Source organism: Tympanuchus pallidicinctus, unplaced genomic scaffold (assembly GCF_026119805.1).
Source record: "Tympanuchus pallidicinctus isolate F22 unplaced genomic scaffold, pur_lepc_1.0 scaffold29, whole genome shotgun sequence".
Lineage (NCBI taxonomy): Eukaryota > Metazoa > Chordata > Aves > Galliformes > Phasianidae > Tympanuchus > Tympanuchus pallidicinctus.
In genome coordinates this window covers 4,853,153-4,873,645 of record NW_026294746.1, presented here as the reverse complement: position 1 = coordinate 4,873,645, position 20,493 = coordinate 4,853,153, and the positions used below count along the sequence as shown (strand labels likewise).

The 20,493-nt window shown below is 51.6% G+C and overlaps 3 protein-coding genes across 3 annotated transcripts; 1 reads left to right on the top strand and 2 right to left on the bottom strand.

Moving 5' to 3' along the window:
- Positions 1-8: 8 nt before the first annotated feature.
- On the top strand, positions 9-9,338 carry DNAJC16 (DnaJ heat shock protein family (Hsp40) member C16). Its single transcript, XM_052692047.1, has 14 exons — positions 9-215; positions 305-371; positions 813-1,143; positions 2,001-2,185; positions 2,633-2,737; positions 2,906-3,064; positions 3,431-3,561; positions 3,954-4,137; positions 4,323-4,505; positions 4,744-4,820; positions 5,231-5,311; positions 5,402-5,500; positions 5,976-6,146; positions 6,508-9,338. The coding sequence occupies exons 1-14, from the start codon at positions 52-54 to the stop codon at positions 6,902-6,904; spliced, it is 2,334 nt and encodes a 777-aa protein (XP_052548007.1). The 5' UTR covers positions 9-51; the 3' UTR covers positions 6,905-9,338.
- On the bottom strand, positions 9,301-11,905 carry AGMAT (agmatinase). Its single transcript, XM_052692051.1, is given in 9 exon segments — positions 9,301-9,707; positions 9,964-10,048; positions 10,150-10,329; positions 10,460-10,655; positions 10,793-10,841; positions 11,020-11,222; positions 11,304-11,549; positions 11,551-11,647; positions 11,754-11,905. Coding segments are annotated over 9 exon segments (1,215 nt in total). The 5' UTR covers positions 11,839-11,905; the 3' UTR covers positions 9,301-9,633.
- A 720-nt stretch (positions 11,906-12,625) lies between these two features.
- Positions 12,626-19,867, bottom strand: PINK1 (PTEN induced kinase 1). Its single transcript, XM_052692048.1, has 8 exons — positions 19,520-19,867; positions 18,933-19,199; positions 18,475-18,578; positions 16,879-17,061; positions 15,994-16,157; positions 15,054-15,181; positions 14,104-14,340; positions 12,626-13,700 (listed from the first exon to the last, which is right to left on the bottom strand). Exons 1-8 carry the CDS (start codon positions 19,814-19,816, stop codon positions 13,440-13,442), a joined length of 1,641 nt encoding a protein of 546 aa, XP_052548008.1. The 5' UTR covers positions 19,817-19,867; the 3' UTR covers positions 12,626-13,439.
- Positions 19,868-20,493: the final 626 nt, after the last annotated feature.

Sequence of the window (20,493 nt, the reverse complement as noted above, 5' to 3'; positions counted from 1 at the left end):
GGCGCGCCGGAAGCGGCGGCTGCGGGGCTGAGGCCGGTGCCGGTGCCCGCCATGGAGCTGGGCCGCGCGGGCCCGGCCGGCCTGCTGCTGGTGTTGCTGCTGCTTCTGGCTGCGCAGGCCGCGCCGGAGCGGGACCCGTACCGCGTGCTGGGCGTGGGCCGCTCCTCCAGTCAGGCCGACATCAAGAAGGCGTACAAACGTCTGGCACGGCAGTGGTACAGAGCGGGACCTGCGGCTGGGGGGGGGCGGGGAGGCCTGGGTGCGCGGCAGGGAGTAACGCCTCGTCCTTCCAACCCCGCTCCAGGCATCCGGATAAGAATAAGGACCCGGGCGCTGAGGATAAGTTCATCCAGATCAGCAAGGCCTACGAGGTAAGAGAAAGGCGCTGCAGAAAGGAACAGGACCGAGAAGGGGCTGGAGTGCAGCGCAGGGATGGTGAGGCTGGGGAACGGGGAGCTCAAGGCAGACCTCATCGCTCCGTACGGCTCCTGAAGGAAGGCTGCGGTGAGGCAGGGTTGGCTTCTGCTCCAGGTGACAGCAATAGGATGGGAGGTGATGGCCTCAAGGTGCACCTCAAGGTGTGGGTTAGATGTCAGCAGTGATTTCTGCTCTGAAAGAGCAGTGATGTGCTGGCACAGCTGCACAGGGAGCTGTGTGGTCACCATCCATGGAGGTGTTCGAGGAATGTGGGGATGTGGCACTGAGGGATGTGGTCAGTGGGCACGGTGGGTGGGGGTGGGTCGGGGTTACTCCAATCCCCACCCCTCCACGCTTTGCACTGCGCCACCTTTCTTCTGTCCTTTGCTTCCCAGATCCTCTCCAACGAGGAAAAGAGGGCAAACTTTGATCGCTATGGAGATGCTGGGGAGAGCCAGGGCTATTCCCAGCACCAGCAGCGCCAGTTCCACCACTTCCACGAAGGCTTCTACTTTGATGAGTCCTTCTTCCATTTCCCCTTCAATTCAGAGAGACGTGACACCTCTGACGAGAAGTATTTGCTCCATTTTTCACATTACATCAATGAAATCGTGCCAGATAGTTTCAAGAAACCATACCTCATTAAGATCACCTCAGATTGGTGCTTCAGCTGCATCCACATCGAGCCCGTGTGGAAGGAAGTTGCTCAGGAACTGGAGGCACTGGGTAAGGACGAGGCGTTGGGGTTGAGCACGAATTTCCTTGCAGAATGAGGTATGGGAAGGGTGTCCACCAGCAGCTGGTCCATAGAAGGACTCAGGGATTTAGGCCACAAGCCTAACACTTTCCTGTGTGTTAGTAATAACTAAATCAATGAGGCTAAGCATTGTAAACAAGGAAACATTAGGCTTTCCTTCTGACTCATACAGTTTCAGCTCTTTCTGCCTGGTGGTTTCACTGTTGTTCCCTCGGTCACCCCCGATGCTACAAGGGGAAGATGCCTTTTCTCCCTAATTGTAGTCCAGCAGCCATGGTAATAAATAACCACATTAATTAAAGCTCATAGGTAAATCCTGCATGGCTCTGTCCTGAACTTGGAACAAGCAGAATACAGCACCTGAGTCACCACCATACAGGGCTGCGAGGGAAGTCTGGGGACTCGTCAGCCCTACTGGAAATATATTTGTGTGCCAACAAGAAAGCTGGGAATGCAGAGAGCAAATGGAAATTTTGTTTTTCGTGCTGATGTCTCCTGCATGCACATTCCAAAAAAACACAGCAGGACACAGAGGTGGTCCAGTCCCTCCCTACTGAGCTTGTTCTCCTTTGGGTTTTACTGTAGCACGTGCGACGTCGGTGGGTAAAATAAAAGAGGCCATCACGTTCCCTCTCTCCCTCGATAAAGCTTTCAGTACAAGTTCCAAGGGACTGCAGCATGAGGAAAGCACAGAGCTGGGAGGGACCGTGACACAGATAACTGCCAAGCGTGGTGCTGAGCAAGGGAAGGGTTCTTCCAACTCAGCTGTGTGGTCCAGGCGTGGGCTCGCGGTCATCGTTTAGGTCAGTCTGCTCTCCTTTCACAGGGGTGGGCATCGGGGTCGTTCACGCCGGGTACGAGAGGCGCCTGGCCCATCACCTCGGCGCTCACAGCACGCCGTCCATCCTGGGACTGATGAACGGGAAGATCAGCTTCTTCCACAGCGCCGTCAGTCGAGAAAACCTGCGGCAGTTTGTGGAGAACCTGCTGCCAGGGAACCTCGTAGAGAAGGTACACGTGAGGGGGGCGTGCAGCGCTGCGGCTGCCGTCTGATGGGGGCAGACAGAGCTCGTTAGCTGTTGCAGCTGCTCATCCAATTAATGCAGCCCTGATGTGTGTCACTGACGTGAGAAGAGCCAACTGGGGAACCAAAGTGCTTCAAGAGCTGTAATTATGGCTCCACACCCTGCTTCCCTGCTTGGAAGCAAGCACAACACACTGTTCTGTAACTTATTTTCTTTGTGACGGGGCTCATTGCACTACTGCACATTTAGGCCAGCAGTGCAGTCTGTATGCTGCTCTTCCAGCTGCAGTCAGTGCCGAGTCAAACCAGCACACACATCAGGCATACCTGTGGCAGCTTTTTCAGACCTGGTTCTCACTCAGGCACCTAACCCTACAGCACTGCATGCATCTGACTGTTCTGAGGTTCAACTAACAGTGTGACTCCATTTAAAGATTACAGATAAAAACTACATCCGCTTCCTATCTAACTGGAAGAAAGAAAACAAGCCCCACGTCCTTCTGTTTGATCACATGCCAGCCGTGCCATTGCTGTACAAGGTAAAGCAATATTTGCCTCTGGATTTTGACTTGCTACTAAATCCAGCACATGCCCAGTGGCATTTAAACAGCGGGGGGTGTTCATAAGCAAAGTCACCACGAGCACTGAGGGACAAGGCATACTTTTTGTGCTAATGTGACACATTCTGGTGCTTTCTTCCCATCCAGCTGACTGCCTTTGCATACAGAGATTACTTGTCCTTTGGTTACGTGTACGTGGGGCTCAGAGGGACTGAAGAGTTGTCCAGTCAGTACAACATCAACGTCTACACGCCGACCCTGATGATCTTTAAGGAGCACATCGACAAGCCCGCTGATGTGGCACAGGTACAGCTCTGAGTCTTCTCCGAGTGCTTCCATGAAAGGAAAGTTTTTTCTCTGACCAAAATGAGAGGTTGGTTGGCTGCATTTTGAGGAATAAGTGGCACTGATTCTCAGTGGTACCTCTGGCTTCAGCGAAGGCAGTGAGCGAAGCCTCAGGAGGGAGGTAGCTTGGTGGGCATCAGCTGTGGGGTCTGAGCTTTGTAGGGGATAGTTGCAGGTAACTTCTTGGTCCTTTAAGTGTCTTTGGGGGTTTCAGTGAGGACTGTGATGGCTGGCATCCTCCAGCTCTTCAGGTGAGAGGAAGTCTTAGAATAGCTTTGCTCTCCTCAACCCACTCAGTACCAACTCTGCTTGCTTTCTTTTCTCTAGGCACGGGATATGAAGAAGCAGCTCATTGATGACTTCCTTTCCCAGAATAAGTTCCTCATGGCAGCCAGACTGACCAACCAGAGGCTGTTCCAGGAGCTGTGTCCTGTGAAGAAGTCACACCGTCAGAGAAAGTAAGGCTCCTTGGGAATCCATTTTGTCCCCCGAGGCTCTTGGATTACTTCTAAAGCCATCTCTTGTTGGACTGAGTGAGATATAAAAAGTCTCCAAGGGAAGGAAGGAAATGACTGCACTGGAGATTGCTGGGTATCCATGCAGCTTGATAGCTTTTGTGCCTCCACTGGGCGCATCTTGGGACAGAGGACAGGGAGAAGGGAGGAGGAGTGGGGCAACAGCCTGGAGAGCTCAACATCTGGAAGGCAGAGGCAGGCTTTCAAAAATAAGCCCAAAAATGACAAACAGGGTTTCCATCCCTTCAGGATCATTCTCATTAGCAGAAAGAGGACAGCTGTTTCCTCTGGCAGCCAGAACAGCTCTTCATTCTCCACCTCTCTGTGTTGCCCAGGCACTGCGTGGTCCTGCTCACTGGAGAAGGCGATAAGTTTGCTGATGCTTACGAGGCATTTTTGACCTTTGCTGTGGCCAACACAAAAGACACACTGAGGTTTGCACACATCTACAACGACAGGCAGCCAGAATTTGCAGATGCCTTGCTGATGGATGAGGAGAAGTACCGTGGGAAGTCAGCTGTGAGCATTACCTTTACCTTTCTTTTCTTCTGCTGTGCTTTTTGTCTGTCGTTGTAAATCTCTTCGCTCTATGTAGGCTGCTGTAACTTGACCTGACTCCTAATTCTGGGCAGGGGTTTGAAGCTCATGTCTTTCTCAGTAAAAGTGCTGTCCTGTCAGACATCTGATGTGGTTGGCTTGTCCAGGTGGTCATTTTGGAGAGGCGCAACAACGCAGGGAAGATTGCCTATAAAACCTTGGAGGAGGCCTGGCAAGGCAGCAACGAGGACAACTTCATCCTTCTGGATCTCCTGGACCAGCTAAGAACGGACCCTGGTCTTCTCTCCTCAGAGACTGTCCTGGAAGACTTGAATGATGAGCTTGCTCCTGTAAGTGCACAGCCTTTCCAGCCACTTAGCAAGCATGTTACCTCCTTGAACAGTTCCGTTATGCTCATTAGTGGGAATCACACTCCACAGGTGTTGTTGCTCAGGAAAGATGAACTCATGGCATAATCCAAAGCTGATTTGGAGCTGGGGTTCAGTTCAGGGGCTGGGGCTCTCATTGGTGCTGGGAATAACAGCTTTATCATTTGCCTTTTTTTCTTTCCCTCCTTCTCTTAAACAGATGTTTCTTATCCGGTGGTTCCATTCCACGCTGGACTATATCCTGGACTGCTGGGACAGCTTGTTTCATAGCAACTGGTATGGAAAGGGCACTGACAATTCTCAACAGGGAGCAGGATTGCTGTTCTTTTGTTCAGATGCGTGGTAGAACCAGGCTTGGGTTAACAGGAAATGAGAGTGCACCAAGTACACAGGTGCCTGTATGCTCTTGAGATTAAGGTGAAGAGCAGTGGCAGCACAGTGACATTAGCCTCTGCCTGAAGTACTGGGTACTCTGGCCTAGAAGTTGATTGTGATATTATGCCCCTGAAAACATGCCGACCATGTCATTTGATGCTTTCCACTACTTCCCCATAGCCTTACTGTAAAAATGTTCCATTTTTGTTCTCCTTTTGGATGGGAACAGGACAGTGCTCCAAATCCTGATCATGTTTAAATTCAAGAAAAAGCTGTGCAGCTCACAGACCTGTTTGCAAATCTTCCCTTAGGCGAGAAATGATGCCCCTGCTGTCCTTGCTCTTCTCTGCGCTCTTCATTCTCTTTGGCACTGTCATTGTTCAGGCCTTCAGGTGAGTGCACATCCAAGGGGATCTCACAGCCCAACCAGCAGCAGCTCAAAGCAGCCCTTTAAACAAGCCCCAAATCATTTTCCTTGGCAGTGATTCCAGTGACACAAGGGACTCTTCTGCCTCCGAGAAAAAAGACACCACTGCAAAGACCGAGAAGAACGACATGAGCTTCAGCAAAGAGAGTAACAGGTTCCCTTTCTCTTCAAAAACACTTTTTGCTGAATTATTGTTTGTGAAGAGTAGTACGAGCAGCACAGCGAGTAGTAGGTAGAGAAGTGCATGGTAGAGAAGAGCTGTGTGGATGGAGTAGTTGTTGCAAGGGCAGTGTGGGTACAGAAAGGCAGGAAGGAGTGATGTTAGCAGGGCAGAGAGGGATGTGGATACAGAAATTTAGTTATTAAGTGACTCCTGCTAACATGGGAGAGGAAGCAGCTGTTCTGAGATGGACTTGGGACTCTGACAATCCAGGGGAAGCTGTGACTTTACACCAGGTCTCATTCTATCCAGCCACTCTTCCTTGCTCGGCATAAATCCATTCTTCCTCTCTGCAGGTTGCACCACCAACACGGGCTGTAGCTACAGGGCACAGGGCTGGATCAGCGTAAGGAGGGGGGAATGAATTCATGCTTGCTTCCCCTTTTACTCCATCTTTGTTTTGTTGCAGCAGGGTTCCCAAAAAAGGCTTTGTCGAGGTGACGGAGCTGACAGACATCAACTACAACAGTAACCTGGTGCGCCTCAGGCCGGGCCACATGAACGTGGTCTTGATTCTCTCTAACTCCACCAAAACTGCCCTTCTCCAGAAGTTTGCCCTGGAAGTCTACACATTCACAGGGTAGGTCGGGGTCCTCTCCTGTGTTTACTTTCCTGTTTTAACACCTTGCATAAGCAAAGCTGCTTAGGTGGAAAATCAGGGGGGGATTTATGCTTGACCACCTCTTCTCCAGACTAAACAATCTCAGTTCCCTCAGCCACCTCCCATAGGACTGCGCTCCAGCCCCCTCACAGCTCTGCTCCCCTCTTTGGACAAGCTTCAGGGCCTCCATGTCCTTCTTGTAGCAAAGGGCCCAAAACTGAACACAGCACTCAAGGTGCAGCCTCACCAATGCCGAGTACAGGGTCCAGTTGGCAAAACCAACACTCACCAGCCTGACTTGGGAGCCATGCTCATCCTGCTTCTCTCTTCTCCCCCCTAGGAGCAGCTCTCTTCATTTCTCCTTCCTCAGCCTGGACAAGCACCGTGAGTGGCTGGAGTACCTGCTAGAGTTTGCACAGGATGCTGCCCCCATCCCCAATCAGTACGACAAGCACTTCCTTGAACGCGACTACACGGGCTACGTGCTGGCCCTGAACGGCCACAAGAAATACTTCTGCCTCTTTAAGCCTCACAGATCAGGGGACGAGGGGGGAACCCTGGGGGCGGGCGAGGATTACGATTCCTCACTGCACACCGAAGCCAGAGGGAAATCCTCCTGCAGCCCAGGATCGAGATCCATTAAAAACAAATTACATAAATTGTCCTTTTGGATGGAGCGCCTTCTCGAAGGCTCCTTACAGAGGTTCTATATCCCCTCGTGGCCTGCGCTAGACTGAGGGATTTTAAGAGATTCTAACAGACACACTTTTTACGAAGATGCCGAGGGACAGCTCTCTCCAGGTCTGAACAGATGATTGTGATGAATGGACCTTAGGTTTTAGGTGAACTCTCCAAGGGCCGGTGACCAGAAGAATCCAGAGCCCGGGAGTGCAACGAAGCGTGCTGAAACGCCCTCCACCCCAACCATCCTCACGTTTGGATGCTGTACTGTCAAAAAGCCAAGAAGTCCTTTTTTCCCTTCTCATCGTGCCACACCTGCTTCCTGGGCCGTCCCCGAGCCATCCCTCATTTCACCTCAGATGAATAAAAGCCGTGATCACTGCTGCGGTGACGTGGCCGGTTACACAGGGCAGGTCGTGGCTCTCCTCTCGCTTCCTTGTGTGCTTATTAGCCCATGGTGCATGGTGTAACCCTGGCAAGACCCTCCAGACCCTCCCAGCAGACAGCCGTACCCCTCGGCTCCCCCTGGGTAAGTGACCTGGAACGTGGCTGGGAGCACTCCTGCCCTGAAGCTGGCACTCACCTGTGGTGAGGGCAGGGAGGTGATGTGCATGCGCCGTGCTCCTCGCGTGACAGTTCCACCGTAACCAGGGAGGGAAGGGGTTTTGCACAGCCGTAAATACTGGAACGGTGTCGAGCCATTTAAATGTCACATTGTTTTCCAGATGCCTTCCTGCTTCTGTCAGTTTTAGAGGATGTATTTTAGAGCCATAACTTTAACCGTGTCCTCGGATTGTAGGCATATGCTGCTATGAGCCAGTAGATGTGTAGAAGAAACTCTACCTAGCTGCTAGAGAGCCAGTGGGGGCTCCTTTCAAACACCCTTACATCTGTAGTACAAACCAACCTTTCTTTGTATCAAGGAACCTGATTTGTCAATGATTGTACTCCTGAAACGTTGCCCCAGAAGTGCTGTACCACCAGACCGTCGCTTACGTGTGAGGCTCCTTTTGTTTCAGGTGTGGGTTTAAGATGCTTTGTCATCTTGCCCATTCCGTTCCTGCCACAAACCTTTTGTTTCTCAACGTGCAGGCTGCCTTGGGTTTTTTCTGTTGGTTTTCTGTTGTTTTTACACACAGGTCTGTGTGAAGCTCGTGCAGTCACAAAGCACAGAGTCCCACACTGGGGTACAGGCTGCCTGTTGTGAGCTGGGGGAGGCAAGCAGCAGGGGCCGGCGTGCTTTGTAGCTCCTCCAGCCACAACACAAAGCCAAAGGGTTTCCAAAGGGACTGAAATCCTGCAGAGTCCCAACCTGGAGCTCAAGCCACTTTGCTGCCTGCATTACTTTGATGCACAAAACCTTGGCCTGTTGCATTCCCACCATGCTGGGCACAGCTTTGCCCACTGTTGGCCATCCCAGCACTGCGTGTACTCTCAAATAAACGTGGCTGTGCTGCCAACCACTCTTATGTGAGGCTGCTGGATTTTAGCTCAGCAGGTCCTGGGCCTCAGCTGCAGAAAAGAGGCATTGAAATCGGGGGAAGGAAGAAAAAAAATGAGGTCTTCTGCCTGCTAATGAGCTACAGGGCACACACGTGGTGTGATGGGGTTGGGGCAGGACACTGTCAGCCTGATGGTGACACACAAACACCAAATTTGGGTGAGGAATGGGGATGGACAAACCCATCTGCCGTCTCCTCAGCGAGTCAGAAACCCGAATAAACTTTTGACATGCAACTTAAAAAGACAAAGTGCCTAGTTGTGCTACAGCAAGGGAATTCACCCCTGGGCCAAGTAAGGAAAAGATCTGGCCTTGTGGCCTTCAAAATATAATCTCTGTGCGCTGCAGCAATGCCAAACTGTTCTAAAATCACCCACTGAAGGAGTTCTGGTTGTCATGGAGCACTGGGCACTTGCTTGCCAGTAGAAGAGCGTGGTCAGAGGCCCTCAGCTGCTGCTTACGCCTGAGCTCTGCCTGCCCTCTGCCAGCAGTCATAAGCTGAGATCCCCAAATCACCCCAGGCTGTAAGGTATCATCAGCAACACGCACCTGCTGCTCTGCTCTGCATGTGGCAGTCTGTAACCCAAAGATTGAGGCAGTTCAGTCCCAACGCGCTGTCTGGCCATGAACAAGCAAGCAGCCCCGCTCACAAGCTGGAACAAAACATCCTTACAGCAAAAAGGGAAGCAGCCCCAAGTCAGAGGTTGTCCCAAAGCCCTTCTCTTCCCTCTGCCAGCAACTCGTACGCTAACACAGCCTGACAAGTGGGACTGAAAACAAAGTACATCTTTTGCACTTTTGATACAGGGAGGGAGGTGGGGAATTAACTTATTTAGCAAACTTGTCTTTTTTATTTTTGGTTTGGATTTTTTTTTGTTGTTTTTTTTTTTTTTTTTGTCATGTATTTGTGATCAGGCACTGATGCCATTTTGTTTTAAAAACGATTACAGATTCGCAACCAAAATAAACTATTTTAATGTGTGATGAAATGGCTTTTGTGTTTTTTCCATGTGCCAAACGACCCCGTGTCTGTACCCACTCACACATCCCGAGGGCAGCCAAACCCTTCCTGAACACCAGAGGTTGGGCCAAGGGACACCCAGCTCTCCCCAGCTGCTAGGCTTCACTGCCTCTTCTAGCAGCACACAGCATTTATTCCTTACTGCAAAGCACACTGCACCTGGAGGAGAGTAGGGCATCAGGAACCTCATCCAAGGTCTGCGATGGCATCTGCTGCTGGTGGGTCACTGCTGTGCAGGGTTGGGGCCCAGACAGGAGCTGCCCTCACATGGTTTTCACTCCAGGAAGGACACACAACATTTCAAAGAGCAGATTGGCTCCAAGCAGGGCAGTGTTACCTAGGAATAGACAAAAAAAGATACACGAAAAATGAAAATTAAAAAAAGAACAGTAATAAAAGTTGTGCTATGAGTGCCCATCTGTTTTCACCCGCAGATCTCAGCCACCTCTACCAGCTCCTACCACTCTGTGACAGTTCCTAGAGCCCAGGGCTGCCCTTGGCCTTTCAACACTAGGTGGCACCTAGCAAAAACTGAAGCCTTTAGTGCAAGTGTCCTTTCAGACCTGCAGCCCCACAGATTTCCATCGACCCACCAGAGACATCGTATATGGGTGCCACCTCCACAAGGTCACATCCCACTATATTGAGTCCTTTGCAGCCACGAATAATCTCCAAAGCCTGGGAGGAAAACAGATTGGGGTACAATAAATGATCAGAATTCCTCAAACGGGAAGAAAAACATCCTTATCTTATTAGGAAGGGAGCTTTGTGACCCTGACCTGCATAGGTGTGAGCCCAGCAATCTCTGGTGTCCCCGTTCCCGGGGCGTAGGCTGGGTCCAGCCCGTCGATGTCAAAGCTGATGTACACCGGGCCACCCCCCATCTGCTGCCTCACCTCTCCCATCAGTGGAACCAGGGACTTCATCCAGCACTCCTCAGCTGGAACCACCCGGAATCCCTGCGAAAGCACAAGCTCAGCATTCATCATCCCACAACCAGCAACCCAGATCCCACTGGGGATTTATGGAAAGGAGACCGGGCTGCATTTCCCAAATAAGCTTTAAGTCAGAGCAGCTGCCAGAGGTTACCTGGTCCCAGCAGTACTTGTACGGATCGGGGGCATAGGAGGAGCCACGGATGCCAATCTGAACCACACGACTGCAGTCCAGCAGCCCTTCATCCACGCAGCGCCGGAACGGGGTCCCATGGTAGATCTTCTCCCCCAGGGCCACGTCACTGGTGTCAGTGTGAGCGTCCACATGCACCAGCCCCACAGGTCCGTGCCTTGGTGGGATCAGTGAGCACATCAGTCCCCAACCCACACCCGGTATCCCCCAACTTACACCATCACTGCCATCACTGGAGGGGCTGAGCAACGTTAGGACAGGGCTGTGTTCTACACCTCCGGGTTGGAAACTTACTTTTCTGCCACTGCCTGCAGGATGGGGTATGTTACAGTGTGGTCTCCACCTGCGACAGGACGAGGAAGAGGACGTTGCATATTGCAAGAGGCTCTCAGCACTCCTTGCATTTGTTTTCCAGTGATTTTTTTCCCCCCTGTATTTATGCTGCTCTTGTTTGCGTGCTCAGACCAAATCAGGAGAAAATGGAATCAGGACAGGATTAGGAGCTCCCACAGGGCACTTACCCAGAGTGAGAGGCACACAGCCAGAGGCCACGATCTTCTGGTAGGACTCGTAGATGCGGCGGCAGCTGTCAGGCAGGTTGTAGAGGTTGACATTCACATCTCCAACATCAGCCACCAGCAGGGAGTCGAAAGGCGCTGCCCCAGTGCTGGCGTTGTACCTCCTCACCATCACTGACTCAGCACGGATCTGCTGAGGACCAAACCTGAGTAGGAGAACGCATGCAGGGGAAGCTGCAGGCAGAGCCGCGCTGCCAGCAGGAGCCGAGCAGCAGCTGCCCTCCTACCTGGCTCCGGGCCGGTTGGACGTGCCCACATCAAGGGGAACGCCGACAAAAGCTGCATTCAGCCCCTCTGCTGAGGTCTGAACAGGAAGCCTCAGCATGGAGCAGAGCCCCACGGGCCGGGCCACGCACTCAGCGCTGGGAGGCACGTTGAACCGCGAGGCACGGCGGCAAGGAGCAGCAGCAGATGCAAAAAGCCACCGAGCAGAGAGCCTGGCTGGCCTGAGCAGGCAGCTCATCCTGCCACACACAGCAAGACCCCAAAGCCTGCCCCGCTCCTGCAGCTGGGAGCAGAGCCAGGCGGCTCCCTGTGTCACCCTGCCGGGTTCGAAGTGCGTCTGGATGCCCTGCAAAAGGCAGAGTGCCCAGGTTCCTGTTCCCACGCATCTTTCTCTTTCTCATTCCCCTTCCACACGCTGATCAGCTGCAGGAAGCAAGGCATCCATTTCTTACCTGCCTCAAACAAAGCCACCCCAAGAGTTAAAATATCATAAAAACGTCCCACTAAGGAAAGGCAGTGGGACAGAACAGAAAGCATCTGACCTCACCAGAACTGCAGACACACAAGGTGCAAACAAATGAGATGCAACCCCTGTGCAATGCCAAGGCTGAGTGCAGTGTTCTGCTCACTGCCCTTCTAGCACCTGCATCTGGGAGAGATAAGGAGAGCCAAGGGGGAAAAAAAATAAAAGGAGTACATTCACAACTGAAAGCCTGCTCTATATAATTTGTTTTCATATGAAATATGTCTGTAATTTCAAGCTGCAGTGACATGCAAGCAAGTGGGAGCTGTGCTGTGTTCTTCTGAGTCAGCACGAGCTGATGGGTTGAACGGCAAACCAAAGGGAAGAGAGGTCAAAGCAGGGCTCCTCCAGGAAACTGACAGCATTTACACTGCAACGAGCACCAGGGGAGCAAGGGGTGCAGGAGTTGGCTTCCTGGGGATTTCCTTGGATAGCAAACAGCTCTCTGTTGCTGTAAAACGAGCAGGGCCGTTCCCTGACAGGCAGCACTGCACTGTCAACTCAACCAGAGAGCACTGCAGAGTGACAGATCTGACAGCATTGCTGTGTGATGGTGTGCTGGGATATCAGCCACCTGAGCCACAACCTGCACGTCAGTTACCAGCCAGAGGAGAGAGGATACACGTGATCACAAGGCTGTTTGTTCCTCAAACAGGAGGGGGCTCTCGTTGGGGAACTCCCTCTGGTTGGAATAAAAGAACACATTTCAGAGACAGGACTTTGAGACACCAACACTGACCCAGCACTACGGGCCAAAGACCTGGATCCGGTGAACAGAGATGAACTGGATTTAGAGAATGCTCAGAACGTCATCATCCATTTATTGTGCAACCAGCAGCAGTAACATTTTCCCCCAGCTCCCTTTAACACAATTACAGACATGAAATCAAACGGTGTTTTCATTAACATGGCTGTTATCGTTCCAACAGTGGTGTCTCCTATCCTCTCCAAGCAAAGGATGTTACTTCATTGTTAAGCACAAAACCAGGTTCAGAAAGCAGGTTAGCATCACAGGACACTCCCTAAGCTAGCACTGCTCCTCAGCCCTATTCCACATGCAGTATTATCCCTGACAGTTTGACTTGGCCTTGGCAGAATTAGGACAGCCACTGCACAGCAGTCAAGAAGTTTGTATGTCCTTCTGCCAGCACAGCTTTCTTTGTGCATCGTTTAAATCTGTGATATTTGTGTGTAAGAGCACCTAGACAGCACCTCCTTCCCCACAGACAGACAGCACCTCCTTCCCCACAGCCAGACAGCACCTCCTTCCCCACAGCTCTCTTCTCAAAAGGAACTTGCTTCACAACGCGTGACTTCGAAGCCAGCTCTGAACTCCTGACTGAACACAACCCAGCACACACCCCAGGATGCATTCTGCAAACCCTGACTGAAGGAGTAATGACGAGGCAAGGGCAAGTCCTCTAGCAGGAAGAGAAAAGCAGCGTGTACTAAAACTCCCTACAGATGAACTCAACCTCTCGGCGCAGGCCTGCAGATATTTTCCCTAAGTTAGTACAGGATTCTGGGCAGACAGAACAGACAGATTCCTATGTGCTTTCAGCAAGTGCCATTTATCTACTGCACGGTCACGGCCCGCCCAGGTAGGACTGACTCTTCACCCAGACTGGTTTCTCCAGGCCAGCAACAAGAAAACTGCTGTCCAGAGGTCTTCGAAGTCGAGGTTGGCCAAAAAGCACATCTTCATTTTGGTTTCTACCCTGCTTTTGTCCACCAGTCCGTCCATGAGCAAAGTGGCTGCAGACTGGCAGAGAAGCCAGGCAGTCATCTGGTCGGGCTTCAGGGCCTCGGATGCCAGCATGCTTTCACCCCAGAGGCTCAAGTGGAGCACGTTAGCAGCAACTCTAGCAGACAATCTCTGCAAAAGGAGCGAGAGGGAAAATCAGCTGTGCTCACATCACATCCTGTCCCATCTGCATTGCTGAAAGTCCCCTAGACCTTCTCTGAGGACAAAAAGGCCTTTTGTTGTTATTATTCAACCCTGCACACAGCAGGGGGGGTTGAAACTAGATGATCATTGTGGTCCCTTTCAACCCAGGCAACTACATGTGAACACCAACCATGGACACAAACATCTGAAGTCACTGAGAAGTTCAGTGAGCGCTGTGCTGTGCTCCCACAAAGACCCACATTCACCTTTGTTTGTTATCTACATTGCAATCACATCTGTATTACAGGAGCACCTGGAGCACTACAGGGTAAGGCGACCTACAGACAACGCAAAGAGCAGCTGGATGACTTCCTCAAGGCAGGTTTCTGACCTTGTTGGGATCCCTCTGCAGCAGCATCCTTATCACCTGCTTCACCTCACAGGGCACACCAACAGGCAGGCTTGGCAGCTCCTCCTCACAGTAACTTCTGCTCTCCAGGAACGAGTCCCCACAGCTGTAGAAAGGATTGGGCAGGCCCAGGATTTCATAGGCAATGGCTCCGACAGCCCAGGCATCGGCTTTGCTGTAGTCAATCACCATGCCTGGACCTGCTGATGCTGTGGTCACCTGCACGACAAGTTTAATGAGATGGAAAAGTTAAAGCAAAGAGTTCTAACTGAATATGTTCTGTTAGGCACGCCTCAGGTTTTCACTGCTTCTCAGCCCACCACTACATGTGGAAGATTTTGATCACTACAGCTAGGATTTAGTTGTTACCTCCCACCAGCATTCCCACCGAGTCCTAAGAGACATTTCACTTTGAGATTTAAGACAGACAGGAGACGTGGAATAACAACCAGTACTGCACTTGCATGCAGGAAATACAAGGCAGGGTGCTCTGGTACACGAAGGCAGCCAGACTGCCTTAGGTTTTATCAGTGCTATCACCAAAGGACCAAAAGGCAACTATCCATCATCTCACAACCACCTTGAACTTCGTTCAAAAGCTACATGCTGCCCCACTGCAAGGACAGCTGCAGGAACTCCTCTAACAGCTATCTGGAACTGAGCCTGAGAAAAAGGCTGCAGAACAAACTTTCTGTGGGAAAAGTCAACACTGCCTCAAAACACCGATTGATTTTCATTTTGTGGCCAAAGTACCCATTTGACAAATATTTAGTGTGGATTCCAAGAAAATTCCATTCATTCTTTCCAGACCCAATCCCACACTTTGCCAAGATCTCACATATTGCCAAGATCTCACATCCTGCACCTCAGCTGGTGCTGAAGCTTTCATTCCCAGAAGCAGCACAAACCCACAACCAGCAGGACGGATTTACCTCAGGTGGCATGAGGGAGCTATTGCCACCACGATCCATGTCTGTGCTGATGAAGGGCAGCCTCAGACCAATGCTGTCGTCTGCCAAACAGCAACCAAAGTCTGTGATCACCAGCCGGGGGCAGCCAGCTGCAAGCAAGAGGGACAGCAGTGAGCGTTCAGCTTGGGAGCACCTGGCTGCATGAGACAGCAGCATGGGAACAGCAGGAGCAGGCAGCATGGATACCCTGACAACCAGGACACACGGGTTAGGAACTCTTCAATGATGAAACAATCTTTTCGTTTCCCTACTTTCATCTTTATCTACAGCAAAAGCTGTAAGGATACACACTGAGCTGTAGCAAAAGGCTGGAAAAATTTTGCATGAGTTGACAGTTCTTGTCCTGAAGACAAGCCAAACGTTGCAAAGCAAAATCATTACATCTCCAGTCTCTGAAAGGGAAAAATCAATGCTTTAAATCATTCCTAGTGTAGCTCCAGAGGAGCTCTTCCTTCAAGAAAGATGACATTAGCACTGCCTGCCACAGCTGCTGCACCAAGACTTATAATTACAAAGAGCTGGCTTCATTCTATTGTTTCCTGCCCATTTGATTTCCAGTCACATTGAAAAAAAGCTCAGGTAATTAAAATCTCACTTAGAAGGGCCAACAGGAGAAGCTGGTGACCAAAATGCTGCTTTTGGTTTTAATACTCTGCCAGTTCCCTGTCTTTCAACAGATGTGCAGGCATGGCAGGGTGCAGCAGCACTTTAAGAACTGCCCTGTGCTGTTTGGCAAGCGAGGAATGGCACAGCCTAATGCCAGGGCACCTCCAGCTATGCCAGCTCTGTATGCCTTCAAGCCAACATTCTCTTTGCTTGTGCAACACCCAGCACCTCTCCCTCAGGCTCCAGCACAACCTTCTACGTCCACAGACAGACTTACACCCAGTGATCTACACACCAGAATCGAACTCCACCAAGATGTTGTCAGACTTCAGGTCTCTGTGTGCTATCCTGTGTCGAACGAGATGGTCCACGCCTTCCAGCAACTGCAAAATCATCATGCTGGACAGACGGGTATCCGGGCTGCTGTCCCTCAGGTACTGGCGCAGGGTGCACGGATAGCTAGTGAGAACATGGAAGGTACCTGGATTAGCATCCCAGGAGCTCTTCCCTTCCCATCCCACCTCAGTGCTGCCTGGCTGGGGTTACACTGCACTCAGAAGTGACAAATTCTTACTGAACTTTGCCACACCTTTCCATATTTGAGTCACCAGCACGGTGAGGGTCTCCAGGTACAGCTTGTTACAGGGTTCTACACGCATACAGGTTTTATTCCTTGCATCAGAGAGGGGACACATCACTGATACAGACTGTAGGAGTGTAACAGAGATGTGCAAAGTGAGCAAAAGAACATTTTCTCGAGCTACAAAGAAGACAGAGGGCTCCTCCAGATGCAGACAGAACAGAAAAGTGGGAAACAGTGGTTTTACATCAGTGGCACAGCCATACCCACTGAAAAACAAAACCCAGCTGAGGCAGATAGAGACACCAAATCTCATCTTCTCCTCTGCCTCTAGCAGCGTGTTCCACCTAGAGGCAACATTCACTTTTTGGGGCAAGTTTTGCATTCCTTTGTGGCAACTGTTACCGTGGGCAGCTTGTCTTTATTGCTGAAGAGCTAAAATCTCAACAGCTCTCAGGAGCCATGTTTCCAAGCGCACACTCTGGCTTTTGGCAGCAACCCAAGCCAAATCTCTAGCAGGACCCATGAGGCAGCAGAACACACAGCCCTGCTGGGCAACCCCACAAAGTCCCAGCTCCCAGCACACTTCTCCCCACCTACTTTTTCATCACTAAGAAGAGCGTGTGGCTGCGACCGATCCCTCTGGGATTCAGGCTCACTGGAAGAACATCAGGATAGTCTGTGAGGGCTCCAGGCAGCAACGGGACAGAGGATGTGAAAGCTCGGATCACCTGGATTATATTTGGATGAGGTCTCAACCTCTTCCTCCCAAGGACAGGTTCTCTGTGCAAAATACAGACATCACAAGTTACACCAATCCCTATCATCTCCAGGAGTATTTTTCATTACTGTGCCACATCCCCTCCACCAAAGGCTTCCAAACACGTTTGTTCTGCTGTCACCTTGTGACTGGATTTTCTGCAGCCTGATGGATGAGCAGAAATGCTGCTGCTTTACCTGCACAGCAAAGGAAGATTTGGTGGAAACGTTCATGTTTGACGCGCAGCCTTTCATTTTCCATAACCCTACCCTGTTAGACTGAAAATAAAGGCCAGATTCACACTAAGCAGATCACCTTAGACCTCTTATTTACTGGCATAGACAGGAAGCATTCATGTTACTGAATATGCATCTGCAAAACAGAGCTCTCCTCTCTGAATGTCAGATAGCCCTTTGGCTTCTCTGTTGCATTCCCAGGCTAAGGACACACTGAGAAATATTCATTATCCACCTGCATTAGCACAGACATATTTGAAATGTAAATCAGGCAGTCTGAACTGTGGATTCCACTGTTTCCAGTTGAAAAAAAGACAAGTTTTTGAACAAGAGCACAATTAAACTCAAGATCTTTGAAAAGCTTCCATGCAATCTGACATCTCAAGGCTGCCTGCCTACTCACAGCTCAGGTGAAGAAGAGTTAACAGTCACTTTCCATCTGCCTTCTCACCAATGTCTGTTCTGTGCATGCAGCAACCTGCACTGCAACAGCTTCCACCTCCCTTTCCTTGCACCTGTTTTAGAACCAGACCAGCATTAGGCCATGTTTCACAGGGCTGCCCTTTCAATTCAGCACCAAACTACTACAGAACGTCAGTGTTTAATTCTGTAATTAAAAAGCACAATTACACTTTTAGATCACTTCTCAGAAACAGCTCCTCCCAGCTTTTCCAACAGAGTTAACCTTTTCACTGTCAGAAGCAATGCAATTTATGCACTTTACACACGGGGAAACCGAGGCACGGTGCCCCATCAGACCCAAAGCAGGTGGGTCCCTGATCATCCCATGTCCTTTCAAGTCTTCAAGACTAAGACACTGCAGGGAAGCATACAGCCAAGCTGCGGGGACCTCCTGCATGCTAACAGCTCCTCAAAGCAAACACTGTTGAATTATTATTTGAACAGCACCACTGCTATGCTCACTAGAGAGAAAAGTCACTAGGATAGGCAGAAGCGTGCTCCTACATAGCATCTCAGGCATACAGCACTACCAAAGGCAGTGCCATTTAGCTAAGGCATTCACACACACGGAATAATCCCAAGGATTCGTGCTCATTTCTTCCCAACAACCATCTCAGAAACCTCCAGCTGCATTCTCTACAGCACGGACGTGCTGCAAAATGAAAACTGATGGATCAAGTTGGATAGAATGAGCACAGCACACTTAGAGAACAGCTGCCACTGCCATGGTTACCAAACCTGTGGTGGAAGACAGCTCCATACTCCCCAGCTAAGGCAGTCCGTGTGGCTGGAACGAGCTCTCGGTGCATGTTGCGCAGAATGGCTTCACTTGAAGAGTCAGCCTGCAACAGCAACGTGCTGTCAGCTCGACAGAATCACAGAATGGCCAGGGTTGGAAGGGACCTCAAGGATTATCAATCTCCAACCCCCCTGCCACATGCAGGGCCACCAACCTCCGCATTTAATAATGACTGCTAATCACTGGCTGTGTGATTAGTCACTAATAATTGGCACTGAACGTCATCTCCTTATAGAATAGGTTAGGCTGGAGAAGACCTTAAAGATCACCCAGTTCCAAGACATTGTGCAGGCTGGGTGCCCCCCCTACCACATCAGGCTGCCCAGGACCCCATCCAACTTGACCCTGGGCACCTCCAGGGATGGAACACACAAAAGATTAAGAGCTGACTCCTTACCGAGATGTTCCACATCATTTTGATAGCCAGGGGGAAAGCAGCTTGCTGCTGGTGTTTGTCAGACGGCTCCTCTTCAGACACAGACAGATCTGAGCTCTCCATGCTCCCCCGGTGATGGAGGGATGAAGGAATCGCTGCTTCATAGACAGCTGCATTGCAGCCCTTCCCGAGGGGCTGCCCGATCAGATAGTCCTCCAGCTTGAAGCCCTGCCAGCGCAAAGAGCTCAGAGGATCTTTTTGTGGCTTGTTCTTCTCGATAAACACGGTCTGAAAGGAATAACAAAAGAAAAGCATAAAGAGAAAGCACTCAGTTATTCAAGATTGCACAATGAAGGCAAACCCGAGTAATTGGAAAGAGCAAAATGCCTTTTTTTTTTTTTAACCAGCCCACAGCAGGGGTTGGCACCAGATGGGTTCTGAGGTCCCTTCCATCCCAGCCATTTAGTGATTCCACACACGGGGACAGGCATGGTCCAGCCAGGGGCTGACATTCAGGCTGTAACCATAGGGACAACAGAACAGAACAGGCAGGAAAATGCCGCTAAGATCATCACCAAGCCCCTCTCCCCCCCCTCAAGGCCCCACACCTGGATGCGGCCACACGCAGCCCTTGCCCGGCGCTGCTCCTCCAGCGGCGGCTCCAGCAGCGCCAGCCCCAGAGCCAGAGCCATGCACGGCCCGGCCCGGGCCCGCCGCACCGCCATGGCCGCCAGGCCGGCCGGGCGCCGGAGGGACAAGAAGCGGACAAAAGGCAGCCGGGAGAAGAGGGAGACTGGAGAGGCGGCTGAGGGGATGGGAGGAGGAACGGGGATGGGAACGGGGCGGCGCGGCGCGGCGCCGGGCAGCAGGCGGAGGGCGCGCGCAAACAGCACCCGCAGCAACATGGCGGCCACAAAGCGCCTCACGGAACGGCGAGAACCAGGCGCCGGCGGGGGGGGCGGGGCGGTGGGAAAGGGCCGTAGTGCTTAATACGCATGCGCAGTGAGTCAGGTGGTGCGCAGCGCATGCGCAGTGCGGAGGGAGGCGGTGCCCAGAGCGCAGGCGCAATGTGAGGGATTTAATGCGCATACTGCGCATGCTCAGTGTGGAGGGAGCCTGTGCACAGGACGCATGCGCAGTTCGAAGGGCGGCGATGCAGTGCGCAGAGAGGCGATGCACAGGGCGCATGCGCAATGTGGACGGAGGTGATACTGCGCAGGGAGGCGATGCACAGAGCGCATGCGCAGTGCGGAGGGTCAGGTTGTTTTGCTGTGTTGGTGCATGGGATGCTGCTGCAGAGTGCATGGTGGATTGGTGCTCAGAGCACAGTGTAATGGTGCACGGAGCCCTGTGCACAGTGCATGGGGCTTTAGTGCACAGAGCACGGTGCATTAGTGCAGAGAGCGTTGGTGCACAGAGCACTGAGCAGAGCACAGTGCTTTGGTGCACTACATGCATTGCACAGTGCATGGTGTTGCTAGGTAAAGAGCACTGTGCATGGTGCACTGGCTCACAGCTGCTGTGCATGGCGCAGCATCAATGCAAAGAGCATGTGCACAGCGTGTGGTGCTTTGGTGCACTG

What these genes read in the sequence shown, in the direction of transcription:
- DNAJC16 (XM_052692047.1), top strand. Translation starts at nt 52, where the DNA reads ATGGAGCTGGGCCGCGCGGGCCCGGCCGGCCTGCTGCTGGTGTTGCTG. An exon ending in TCAGGAACTGGAGGCACTGG is followed by an intron (nt 1,144 to 2,000) that starts GTAAGGACGAGG and finishes CTCCTTTCACAG; the next exon opens with GGGTGGGCATCGGGGTCGTT. An exon ending in CAGGGAACCTCGTAGAGAAG is followed by an intron (nt 2,186 to 2,632) that starts GTACACGTGAGG and finishes CTCCATTTAAAG; the next exon opens with ATTACAGATAAAAACTACAT.
- PINK1 (XM_052692048.1), bottom strand. Translation starts at nt 19,816, where the DNA reads ATGTTGCTGCGGGTGCTGTTTGCGCGCGCCCTCCGCCTGCTGCCCGGC. An exon ending in CTTGGTGGAGTTCGATTCTG is followed by an intron (nt 15,182 to 15,993) that starts GTGTGTAGATCA and finishes TCTTGCTTGCAG; the next exon opens with CTGGCTGCCCCCGGCTGGTG. An exon ending in TGCAGAGGGATCCCAACAAG is followed by an intron (nt 13,701 to 14,103) that starts GTCAGAAACCTG and finishes CTCCTTTTGCAG; the next exon opens with AGATTGTCTGCTAGAGTTGC.